This window comes from Schistosoma haematobium, chromosome ZW (assembly GCF_000699445.3).
Source record: "Schistosoma haematobium chromosome ZW, whole genome shotgun sequence".
Classification (NCBI taxonomy): Eukaryota; Metazoa; Platyhelminthes; class Trematoda; order Strigeidida; family Schistosomatidae; genus Schistosoma; species Schistosoma haematobium.
Window position 1 is genome coordinate 21131463 of NC_067195.1, and position 13249 is coordinate 21144711.

Genomic DNA, 13249 nt, shown 5'->3' on the forward strand with positions numbered 1-13249 from the left:
ATGATGAATGATACTACACATATATCATTTACAAATAATTAACAAACGATTGTTGAATCATTTTATAATGATACCTTTTTAAGCAACTGGAGAGCAAACAATTAAAAATTGAAACATCATTATTGATTAAATCACATTAAGTTCAAAGTTCTCTGAAACATCGAGGCATCAAATTGGGTTCATTGAAAGAGTTATTAACATAAATTTCATATCTCAACTTGCTCATTTATTCATTTCAGAATGATATTTTTACGATTCTTCTTTGAATGTCATATTAATTTTTTCATTAGTTAATTACTAAAAGCCGTCTTAATTACTGAGGATATTTTGAAAGAGTATTTATTCTCTTAAACAATCAATTAAAATAAATACGTAAAGAAAAAATAATTAGTTGTTAGGATGCTGAAATGAAAAGTATAGAATTCAAGAGAGATCAACAACATTTTCGGTAGCATTCTATTAGGGTCACATGATGTGATTGTTAGAACCCTATGTCAATATAAGAAAACTAAACAACTAACGACGGTGATCCTGAAACGAAAACGCGAATTACCTGAGCAAATTTTATGGATCAATCCATCTCCATTTATGTTGTAAGTCACATTGGTTGATGATCTAGAAACTTACTTTTCCTGCTTTGGCCAACATTTAAATTAGATTAGATCAATATATGTGACACTCTGCTCTTAGCTCAACAAGTCTGAGGTTTATAAAAACTTTAAAAACACGAAGGGTCAGTGAAGCATCATTAAGCCCTAGGCAAATTATTAGTCAAGTTGAACTCACGCATACATTAGGAAACCGACCTCTGGACACTGAACGTTTTCTCTGGCCTCGTGAAGGTCATAAATGAATCGTTAAATAACATAGATCTAGCACTTGTACAAATTTTTCCTCATCGTTATTCTGCTGTGGTGTTTGAATGAACTAATGATTCATTTGTACTTGTTGAATACTTGATTTCGAATTCCAAATGCAGTACATTCGTTCGCGCTTATCTAGTACTTCTTGATCCAATTGCGTTATTTCTGGTATTCTTATTTCGTACTTTAATTCAAATACTCCTAATCATCACATTGGCGTCTCGATTGAGCCTGTGATGGAATTGTTGAATATACATTCAGATTTTGATGCTTTTGAGGATTACTTCGAAGGGTTCGAAATCTGGCCCACGGCCAAGGGAGATGATGAGGATGTTAATATTGTAGCACATTTCCTCACATTCATCGGAAAAGAAGCATATAGCTTATTAAAAACTCTGGCTTTACCGGAAAAGCCCATTTCGCTTTCTTATATAGCTCTCAAGGATCTAATGCTAGACTATGTTAAGTAAACAAAGTTCGAATGCGGTAAAAGAAGACTTCGTAAAATGACTCATGAGGATGTAAAAATTCCACTACATTACGTCACCCCAACCCAGTGCATACTCAAGGTTATGCAGATGATTCATCGAGGAGTTGCGATGCAGTTCACGAAGATGGGCGCAAGTTTGCTCAACGTTTGTCCTGTGGCAGGTTCCACTCTTTTAATTCATGTAAATTTCGTAATTCTAAGTGCTTTAAATGTGTTGATATTGGACATATTCAGTCAGTTTGTAATACTACTGTTCATCTTACTGCAACTAATATTATGTCCTGTAATTCTGATTATATTAAGTTGAGTATTTATAACGATCATTTATCTTTATCAACGATTTCAAAAGACAGTGTAGAGTCATATAGCAGTTCAGAGTTAAGTGAAACTCAGAATTCTTGCGAGACAACAGTTTCTAATCAATCAACTTATCACATTTCTCATGTCATTGTACCAGATATGGGTTTTCCTAATCATTCACTTATTTCTGACGAAATTCCTTGCCAATCTGATGAAAATATTTTAAATGAACCTAGTCATGATAAAAAAACCTGATGTAGTTTTGATAGATGCTGATTTTTCTAGTGATCCTTTACTCTGCAATGACATTCTTAATAAATTGGAGGAAACTATTTCAGAAGAATCAAATCTTGATGTTCTATCAAATATTATTTGTCCTCATAATGCATTTATTGCTCTTGGGAAACTTGTACAATACGAAGCACAAGTACTAAATGAGCTCGATTTTGATTACTATTCTGATGATTTCATATCAACTGCTGTTTATCCTTATCACGAAGTCACTTCTAATGTTTACTCTAACCAGTGTGAGAATGGAAGCCTTAATATTCATAACTTGGGGATATAAAGATACAATATTATTTCGTGGGGGAAGATAGTCTAAAAGTCTATGGTTCAAATTCTAGGTAGCAGCGGTTTCAGTACACAACCGACATGCTGATTACACAATCCAAGGAAGCAGGTGAGTCTGTTCCAATTTCGGTTGTTAATTCTAATACTAATGAGCACATTCTAGATAATACAGAGTTTTTATCCAGTACAATGTCGGACAGACAAAGGATGAACTTAAGAAGAAGACGTACAATCGATTACAGACACTTAGACTCTAATTTAAGCTGTGGTGGATATGGTGTTTGAATGAAATAATGATTCATTTGTACTTGTTGAATACTTGATTTCGAATTCCAAATACAGTAATAATAATTTATTCTGAAAATAATAATTACAGAATTCACGCCAGTTTACAGGCATGGTCAGTTTGATATAAATAGTAACATTAGACGTGGAGAACAAACATATGATAGAAGAAAGTTTTAAGTAAACCAGTTCAGTAATTGTTTAGGTAGTACATACATTACAGCGATCCAATGCATCAGCCGGTAATTTTTAATATTTCTTAAATGGACAGCCTGTTGATTTATTAATGTAGTAATTGAGGTCAATTCGTGTACCAGATCGAATTAATGATAATTATCTACAACTAGAGAAATTAAAACGAAAACAGAGAACACGGAACAACAAAGAAGTAATTACCAAAATATATCAATCAGGTCTACCTAAATGCGTGTGTCATGTGACATGTGATATACTGTTGATGTTATTCAAATTAGTTAAACTTGCTAGGGACGGTGTTAACATAAAGTGACAGCAGGTAGGTGGTTTTACTTAGGGAATTCATTAATAAGAATGGCTAAACATTTAATGTTCCTAAAATATCACTTGTGGAATGAGATACACTTGCAAGTGATAGACCATTCAATGCATTTTCAGAGGAGCAGTATGCATCGATGCAGCGAACAAATAATGGGAGTGATTTTATCGTGCGGATAGATTGTGGTAGGTTATTCGAGTCTAGAAAATTTACAGGTGAAGTAATTCATATAAAGAGATGATTTAGAATGAGTTTGTTTCACTAGTGCCAAGGAATTACGAATGTCATAATGAGAAGTTTCTGCATATTGAATCACGTGATTGGATGTAAACGATAGTTTATGAAGTAGTTTGAAGAAAAAGATAAGATTTAATTTGAGTCTCCTCCTCCATAAAGGGTCTAGCCCAAGTTTGTTACATCTAGAATTATAAGTTAAGGTACAATCAACTCCAAGAATACGAAGTGTAAATCGTCTCTGTACTGATTCCAGCCTTAATTTATCCTTTATGCGCGCACTGCTAAGAATAAACGTGCAATATTCTAGAAGAGGTCGAGCACAAACTTTGTACATTGGAATACGTGACTCATTGTTGTAAAGGTTTCGAGTTATGTAACCTATTAGACGTTGAGACTTAGAGGTCTGTTTTAATATATGTTCTGTAAACGACAAGTCTTGGGAATATCTAAGTCCTAAGTCTACTGTATGAAACCTAGATAACACTTCTCCATTTATGGTAATGTCTAGGTTGAGTGATGTATCGCCGAAGCATATCCATCCACATTTAGCCGTATTAAGCTCCAGTTGCCATTTTAAGCACCACTGTGCTACCTTGTTAAGCTCCATGCTGATGCAATTTTGTATATTTTTCAGCTCATGTGGAGAAAATGAATATACTACTTTAAGATCATCTGCATATAGAAGGGGCTTACCGACACAAAAGCTTTCACAGATATCATTGATAAACACTAAAGAGAGCAAAGGACCTAAGACACTACCTTGTATTACACCACGTCTAACAGGGACAGCGTTGGACAATGAAGAGTTAATTTTAACTATTTGATGTCGATTGCTGAGAAGGGAATCAAACCAAGCAAGCAAAGGATTTTGAACCCCATAAGATGCGAGCTTACCTATAAGAAGTGGGTGGATAACCATGTCAAAGGCTTTAGAAATGTCCAGATGTCACCATCTTGAAACACCGACTTCGGTGGCTAGGACATGTTCTACGAATGTCGTCCCAGAGAATTCCACGTCGTGCATTATTTGCCGACTCTGGGACTGGTTGGAAGAAGCGGAGAGGTGGTCAGCGCATGACATGGTGTCGTGGCATGAAAGAAAGCTACAAAGGGCTAACTGGTGTTGGTCCTTCACGACTCCCTGGCTGTAGTCTAAGAGATGGTGCGACTGAGGGACTAGAGACTTTATCAGATATGGCTCAGAATAGAAGCCAGTGGCGATCCTGCTGTAAATTTCTTTAACTTTCTTCATAAAAAGTGGTTGTATCTTCCTTAACTAAAAGATTTCTTCTGATTGTACCTTTCCGTTCCCTCATTATTACTATGATTATTACTACACTAACTCACACCCACCTCTTCGTTATTGTTTCTTTTTTTCACGCTCCTTATCTTTTTTTTCTTTCTCTTCAAATTCTCATTGTTTTGTGTGGCGCATATATATTGGCGCTCTCTTGTACCATTATTTATGTGTTCAAATAGATAAATAAATAAATAAATAAAGATATAGCACTAAGACTAGATATCCTTGGCTACGTAGAGAATAGACTAAATTAAAGAAGTCAAAATGACATGTCATGCAAGAACGATTTTTAAGAAATCCATGTTGGGTATCATTGATAAATTTTCCAGCAAGTAAATAGTTGGAAAGTTCATCACTTATAATTTTTTCCATAATCCTAGAAATAACTGGAGTAATATTTATCGGCCGGTAATTGTTCATGTCATTCTTATCTCCAGGTTTGTAACGTGATATGATGTACGCGGTTTTACAACAGTAAGGGTAAGAACCAGTTTCCATAGAGAGAGTAAACACCTTTAGAAGAAGTGGAATACCTGGACCACCATATTTGTAGAGAAAGGATGAAATCCCGTCTACTCCATGACTTCTCGAAAGCTTAAGGGTATTTATAGCCTTATTAATTTTCATGCATGTGAAGGAGATAGATTTTATTGAGTTGCTAGTCACGCGCATAACTCTTGAAGCAGAGCCACTTATGATTTTTACACCATTCGAAAAATACTACTGAAAAGGTCTGCCATGGTTTTAGAGTCGTATATAAAAGTACTATTATGCTGGATGCACGGTATATCAACATTTCGAGTTGCTTTAGTGCGTTTATTGAAAAGGAGAGTTATGTTTTGTACTTTCGAGATAGTAATAAGTGCTAACAGCTCCTCATTAATGGCTTTTAACCTATGTTCCTCTTTAATTTGATTAAAAATTATTGTTATTTGTGCAACTGCTGTGAAGTCGTTTGACTTAAAATAACGATTCTGTAGGCGTTTTAGTTTATTACGATATTTAGCTGGTATATATAATTCGTAAGGTTTACTAAACCTGTACGTTTTAAGAGGTACACAGGAATCTAAACAAGAGTTAATGGTCAGATAGAATTCGTCGGTAGCATCTATGCGACTATTACATGAGAAAAAGTTATCCCAGTCTGAAAGTTTAATCAGTGAATGCAGGAGGTCCCAGTCAGCATGCTTATAGTCTCTATATTGACAGGTTTTTTGAATGGATAGGTTATAAGAGGGATAGATAGGGAGAGCTCAAACTACTATCTTATTGTCACTGCTTTCAAATTCACCGTATACTTTTACAGATAGTGGGATAACATCTCTACTAAATATTAGATCGAGTATACTATCGCCTCTAGTTGGGGTACGAACCCACTGCGACCAGCAGTGCATGTTAATGGTTGCCGAGAACTCATCATTACATGACTGACAATTACCGGTACTCCATTTAATCCCAGGATAACTGAAATCCCCAGTGATAACCTTAGCACTAAAGTTTAGAGAAGATGCATGTACGAATGCATTGATAATAAGATCATTCCCATTATCCGAACTATCAGGAGCTCTGTATATACATCCAAGGAGTAGACTATGATTCAGGGTGTTGACTGATATCCAGACTGGTTCTGGTAAACTATTCAGGACACTATCTTCAACTTTATTAGTTGTTAGGGTATCCAAAGCATATATAATACAACCACCTCCTCGCTTAGTTTCTCTGTCACAGCGATAGAGTCGATAGTTCTGGATATTTAATTCTGAATCAGATACTGCTTGAGAGCACCATGTTTCAGTGATAAGTATGAAAGAAGGTTTGGCTAGAAAAGCTAATGTTCTCGAGGCTGAAATTTTGTTCAGAAGTGAACGTGCATTGATAAGTAATAAGTTTAAAAAGGGAGTGTGGAGTGTAAAAAACCGAGAGCTTCCCTACTGATGTTATGTATTTTGGGTTTGCATAGACTGTGGCTTATTATGTTTGACTGATCGTATGGGCTATCGCTTGAACAAACTGTATTGCTAGTGGGACCAGGGATTTCTGAAGGCCAAAAAAATCATTATTTTCATAAAGTGGATTAAATTGTTGAACTTAACTAGGCGAACAGTTAAGACAAGCACCTGACAGTTGGGGTTGGGTTGATGGTTAGTAACCCAGTAATCCATCTTGCCCAATGGGAAAGTGTTGAGAATAGTTACGTCTTACAGGCATGTTATTTAAAACGTTTGAGGATAACCGTAGGGTGCGTTGGTTCATTGTGGTCTGTCCAATATTAGGCCTGCTTACATAATGATTGCAGTGGCCATCTTGTGAGACATTTGAATCAAGTCTGCCCTTATAACCTCCCCTACGATGCGTACGGTAAAGCATGGTGTCGGGAAGTACAGTCTTATTTTTATTGGGTAGGGTCATCGTAATATTTTTGATATTGGGTCTAGAACCAGAAGGTTCTTTACTTACATTCTTCTTACGTGGCATAGGTTTTTTAGTCTTGACAGTGTTTTTAAAAGCTGTCGCATTAGAACTAAGTACTTGCTTATGGGCTTCTAATAGTAAACTGGGTAATATCGGATTAATGTCGTCATTAGATGTACATTGGCTATCAGATGTCACTACAGACATAAAAGACAAACTAGCACTCTTCGTTGGCATATCAGAGTACTGGAGAACATGAGATAAGGTAGGTGCATCAGTGGATCCAGCAGCTGATGCATCGTGGTTTGTTGTGATCCCAACACCTTTATTTTCGTTCAAGGTGCGTTTTTGCGTAAGCCTTTGATTGGTGGTCTTATCTGAGACTATACGAGCGTTTCTAAATTTCGTAAGCGCGCAGATTAGCCGCTCGAATTATTTTAACTGTTCAGCTAATATATGAGAGTCGAATCTGAACAAGACCGGGCACGAGTATTTCTGGTGCTTTTTATTAAGTCGAATGCATTGGCATGGACTATCTTGAAGGTTAGATGCTTTTAATATCGAATTCCTTACAGTTTTAATGGGGATTCTGTCAGGTATATTATAGACAATCACGTTATTACGAGAGACTATTCGCTTGGTAACTTCAATAGCGATAAAGTCGATAACAGATTCTGCTTTGATGATGTCATCAAGTTCGCAGGAACGATATCTTTTGACAGAAGCAGCTTAATGTCTTTATTTCTTGTTCCAGATCATCAGGCTTTGGTAAAGAGCTAGCAAGTGACTCAACTTTAGAACGCATGTCATTTAGTTGCTTAAAGATAGTGTTTGATTCACTCTTAATATTAGTCTTCAGTCTTCAGTAATAAGGATAGTAGCTGGTGAACCTGTATTAATCCTGACACATTACTTTCCAGTGAAGGTCCAGCTTCTCCTTGAAAGTATTCAGTGAAGGGGCTGATACCACTTGTTCGGGTAAGGCGTTCCAATCATTGACTACTCGATGAGAAAAACGGGACCCCACTTTAAGTTTATTAGATCGTGGTTTATGAACATTCTTGCTATGACCTCGGAGATTATTAGTGCTGGAGAGAGAAAAAAGATAAGACATATTAACACCCAAATCATAATTAAAGATACGAAATGCCAGTATAAGGTCACCTCGTGTCCTACGATACGACAAGGGGAAAAGATTTAGGCGTTTTAAACGCTCATCGTAAGGGAGTCTAGAAAGACCCAACTTACATCAATCCGTTGGTGGCTTCACTTCGTTGTCCACTGAAAAGTAAGGTAAGATTGGCGCAGACCAAGGCATGATCAGAGTCCAGATAGGTACTCCAAAAGGAGCGGCAGTCTTGTACACAACCACGCCAGCGGTAGCTGATCGCGATGTGATCAATCTGAATCCAGGCTTGAGATGCAGAAGGAGGATGCCAGGTGGGACATCGGCGATGACTGTGCCGAAAGTTAGTGCTAGCCAGAAACAGGTTGTGGTCTGTGGACAGTTGCAGTAGACGGTCCCCGTTATCTATCCTGCGACCAACAAGTCCCCATTCGCCACCTAAACGACTCTCTTCTGTGCCTAGACGCCCGACCTGAGCATTCAAGTCTCCGGCTACTAATACAATATCTGTCGAACGCACTTTCTGGAGAACAACAGTTAACTGGTGGTAGAATTCATCCTTGATTGCATCCGGACTGCAATCTGTCGGGGCATAGGCGGAGATGACGAAAAGACATCGTTTCTCACGCCGATTTCTTCTCACTTTGATGGAACTTTCTAATCTAACAGTACATAACGGACTGTCAATGGGGATCCAATCGATTAGTGTTGCCTCAGCTCTAGCGCTTAGTCCGACACCAATGCCAGCAACACCAGACGAAGATGCCACAGGGTCACCGGATAAGCGCACGTAAAACAAGCCTTTTGAAGCGACAGATGTAGAACGAATTTGTAGTACTTCACCAGAGTCTTAAATACGGGTCTCGGATAGACAGCAAACATCGATATTAAGACTTTCTAAAAACATAGCCAGCCCTATCTGTTGTCCGAGCTGCATGAGTGTGCGAACGTTGAAGGCAGCCAGTTTGAATGATGCACGTGGTTTCAGAAAAACTGCTTCAGTACTCATATTCGGTGGTAACATACAATTTTCAACCGGACAGTGACTCGAGAACGTTTAGATAGAGTCGAATTTCCACCATGGGCGAGCTGCTGTATAAGTCGAAAAAATAAGCATAGACAGAGTAGGAATAGAAGAGGGTAAGTGACGTAGTAAATAATAATAATGCGAGCTACTTGATTGTTATTTGAAGGGAGAGGAATATTTTTCACAAGTAGACAGTTTATCATGTTTCTGTGTGCGGGCTGAGATACGGCCCGGGTTTCCAGACCGAAGGTGGTTATCTTAAGGAGCCACACCCCGAGCATTTGACCTAAAGGTCTAACCCACAAGGCAGTGGAGCATCGTGAGGAGATGCAGTCCCATGGTAGCCGGTGACCAACGATTGGTTCATACGCCATTTGTTCCCACAGGATACTGGAGTCCATGTGCACCATTGGTTTGTGATCCGGTTAAAGCGCCGGACATTCGCTTTTCGTCCTGTCAATTTCGTAAACAACACCAATGTCACGAGAAAGCAGTGAGTAGAACTTCCCTGACAGAGGCTGTATACGCGTGGCTGTGTGAGAGTATTTCGAGAGGGAGGGCGAACTCACCCCGCTCTCGGCCATACCAGGGCATTTGGGGGCAGCTACAACCTTCACACCAAAAGTCTTTAAAAAAGACGTCACAAAGACTAGTGTTTGATTGTCGGAAGGTCGAATTTACACCATGAAACTGTCACATGCAACAGTCAGTTGCGCTTATACATTTTAAACTCTGTGTGTTAGACGATTGCTTCAATTCATTTAATTACGTTGGATTGAATGAAACCGTATTTAGTGTTTGTTCTTAAAGAATCTTGTTCTTCACCAATGAGTTGAAGCTACTTAATTCGAGTGAACCGAATCCAGAGTGAAACAATCTTGTTATAACAGTGGAATGACCAAGAAATTCACTCACTTCAAGTGACGTTAAAGAGCCAGAATAAACGTATGTTTCAGATTGCGTGAGCTAGCATTTTTAGGTTCTTCTGTAAAAGTGGAATCCTGGTTGTAACCTTGATATCTGGCAGCTAAGCTGGAGTAAAAGCTGAGAATTAAAATTTTTGGGACGAGGGCTAAAACTGTTAAAAACAAGTTGGGCCAGATTAGATTGTTGTTTGACATTGGTAGTTGGGCTAAGACATGATTAAATAGGGATCCAGAGTGACTGTTCTAAATATACAATTTGTTTGCTTATGTTGTGGTGGTTTTAACGAGCAGATGGAGTGAACCTGTTATTCAAATCTGTATTAAAATCGTGTGGCTCTAAGAAAATGGTTCAGCTGTTTATTACTAAACAGAAAAGAAATAGAGGGCTTGGTATGTTGACTATAAACACATAAAAACTTCTCTATTTGATATACAAAAGGAGCATATTTAGTCCCCATATAAAATAAGTGTAATCGATTATTCCTGAAGTACTTGACTCACTAAAAACCATTATTGTGAATATAACCATTTTTACTAGTTTTTTACGTACTAGTTTTCCCAAGCCTTTGACTTGGTTTGTTCATAATTTTAGCCACGAATCTCCACTTTCCGTTTCGTTCTTCGTTCAATATTTTGAAATTTGTCTCTTGAAACAAATATTGAAGTTTTTATGAAAAACGGCTATTAGATGACTGGACGGTGCTTTTGTGCGTGCTTATGACCTGTCTATACATAGGGTTGTCGCAGGCTTATTCCTAGGTGTTACATGCTTAGCAATTCAATCTGTTCTAACAGGAAAAATCGATACTATCCACATTTGAGAGGGAAGCGTCACTGGAGCTGAAGTGTCATATCTTTGATTTTGACCGACCGTACTAAGTAAAGGATTATTTAATTGGGTTTGGTAGATCAGTCTGATTGTTTGTAAAACTCTCACAACATATATGCTTGGTATAACAGCAGCACACTTTCTAACACTTAAATTCATGGTCGTCATTCTTGACACCCCTATATAGAAAACGCATTTATTGAAGAGCCCAGATTAAACTACTATCACTCATTTTACTTCCGGTTTTGGTCTTCATTTTGCGTCAGCTTACTTGAGGATTTCTACAGACCACGTTCACTTAGTTATAACTTCCATCTATGTTTGCAGTTTAATGTATAGATTCTTTGGTATTCGACTATTGCTGAGTTGAATATATTGGTGTACCGTGTAACGGCGAAACGCACTATAACTGTAAGTCCGTATGGAAAACATCAACGCTTGTTTCATTGTATGGAGTTACCACTGGCTGGGGCATACACGTTGGGTTTGGTTCGTCACTGACGCTTGCGTAGACACAATGAAGAATAAGGAGGTAGAGCATAAGTCAAACAAATAGCAGTTACTTTTCGATTGGTTACTTTCCTATTCTTAAGACTCCCTGTATATTCGTTTTCGCATCACAAATTCATTGGTCATGACTGAAAATTATTTCCAGTGGTTATTGTTACTGCCGGGTTGGGCCATGAACCGTGAACAGGTTATACACACTATCCATACTCCATAATCGGATGATTTTTTAAATTCGAAATTCCATAGTTGACATGTATTCCCTAGATTAGCGACGTCTTTTTTCTTTCAAAATGAACCAGTTTTTATTCCAAAAAAGCTAATTTACTTAACATTTTTATAACTTGATCTTACAGGGATGGTCTACAACGATACCGAAGTCTTATTATTTAGGCCAACCTTAATGTTGCAGCCCTAGTTGCAGTTATTGTCGTGTCCAAACTACAACTTGGTTGTATGAAAAGTATTTGTCCTCCTTGCTTACATAGACTCCACGCCTCGAGATTGATACGTAACGCGGATTAAAACGTCGTAGTAACCAGGTGTCGTTACTACTTTGATGACCATATGGAAAAAACACGATGTTTTTAAGGAACTTTATTTGTAAGATCAGGTTGAAGCGACAGTGAGACCACTGCTGCATGGGCCAGTTCATGTCGCACGACATGGACTTTACTTTGAACAATTGAAGATCAACACAAGGCAGTGCATGAATACCTAGTCTAGGCAGCCGATCCTGGCAGCTGCATCCGCTTTCCAGTCAGATTCTGGGTGTTACTTCTAGCAATAAAATGGTCAGGGACTTGAATAACGAGCGAAATTGCAGAGTTACATTTTGCAGGATAACCATACATTTCAAATATGAGACCTGTTACTCCCATGGATTTGCACTATTTTTCGTAGGTTTGCCTCCTAGTCAAGAATTGTTGCTTAGCATGTAAAATTAGAGACTTTCATATCGCGAACAATTGATTTTCTAAGAATACAAGATTCATTTTGCATGTCTCAGTGAGACTATAAGAGAACATTAATCGATATGTATTTTCCATACCTGGGATAACTTTGTGATGCCCGAGGGGTGTGTAAAGGTCACAACTGCACCTATATATATTCACCTTATGCTAAAGAGTCGCAGGTTGATCAGTGCTTCCACTAAATTCCATTTACGTAAGTGTAAACTTGATTTCGCTTCCCCACTAGTGGATTACACTAATATTCGCAGTAGTGAAATGCAGTTAGCTCAAAAAATATTGACCAACTCTGTCTTAAGATAAAGCCCTTAATGTTTCTGAACTATGTCGTACTCCATCACAGCTTAGAGGCATTCAGAAGAGAAACATGTGTGATATTGAAGGTGCCACAAGTATTTTGAGTTTAACAACATCTTAACCAGCAATACCTATAATTGAAGCGTGCCAACCCAGTGAACTCAGAATTTAGATGCGAGGAGATATATTCGATGGAGTTTCGATATATTGGGAAGTGAATAGTCTAGGCTGGCCAGCGGCTGTAGGAGATGTTGAGCACAGAGCATGAACTCGTGATCTGGCGTGGATGCATGACCGAGAGCATCGAATATCGAAGACTTACAGAGCTATTAATTTTCAGGATTCGTTTACCGCTGCAATACAAAATCCGGGTCATTTCGTAGTTAAACCGTTTGAAGCCTCTGTGAAATTATCACACTAAAATCCGCTAAAAACTGCTTTACTTCAGTCATTTTTAAGCTACGAATTACGACTGTACTTAAATCATCTTGTTCTAGTACTTGTGTTAGCGCTGTCTTACCAAAAACTGTGTCCTATCTTTATTAGTGTGGTCTAGCTGTAGCCTATATGTCTCAACTAACATTAGAACTTA

The 13249-nt window shown here is 38.0% G+C and overlaps 1 protein-coding gene across 1 annotated transcript; it reads left to right on the forward strand.

Annotated features, from left to right (window-relative positions):
• Positions 1–235: 235 nt before the first annotated feature.
• MS3_00001109 (uncharacterized protein) lies at positions 236–10829 on the forward strand. Its single transcript, XM_051208616.1, has one exon. The coding sequence runs from the start codon at positions 1880–1882 to the stop codon at positions 2219–2221; it is 342 nt and encodes a 113-aa protein (XP_051070702.1). The 5' UTR covers positions 236–1879; the 3' UTR covers positions 2222–10829.
• The last annotated feature ends 2420 nt before the right edge of the window (positions 10830–13249 follow it).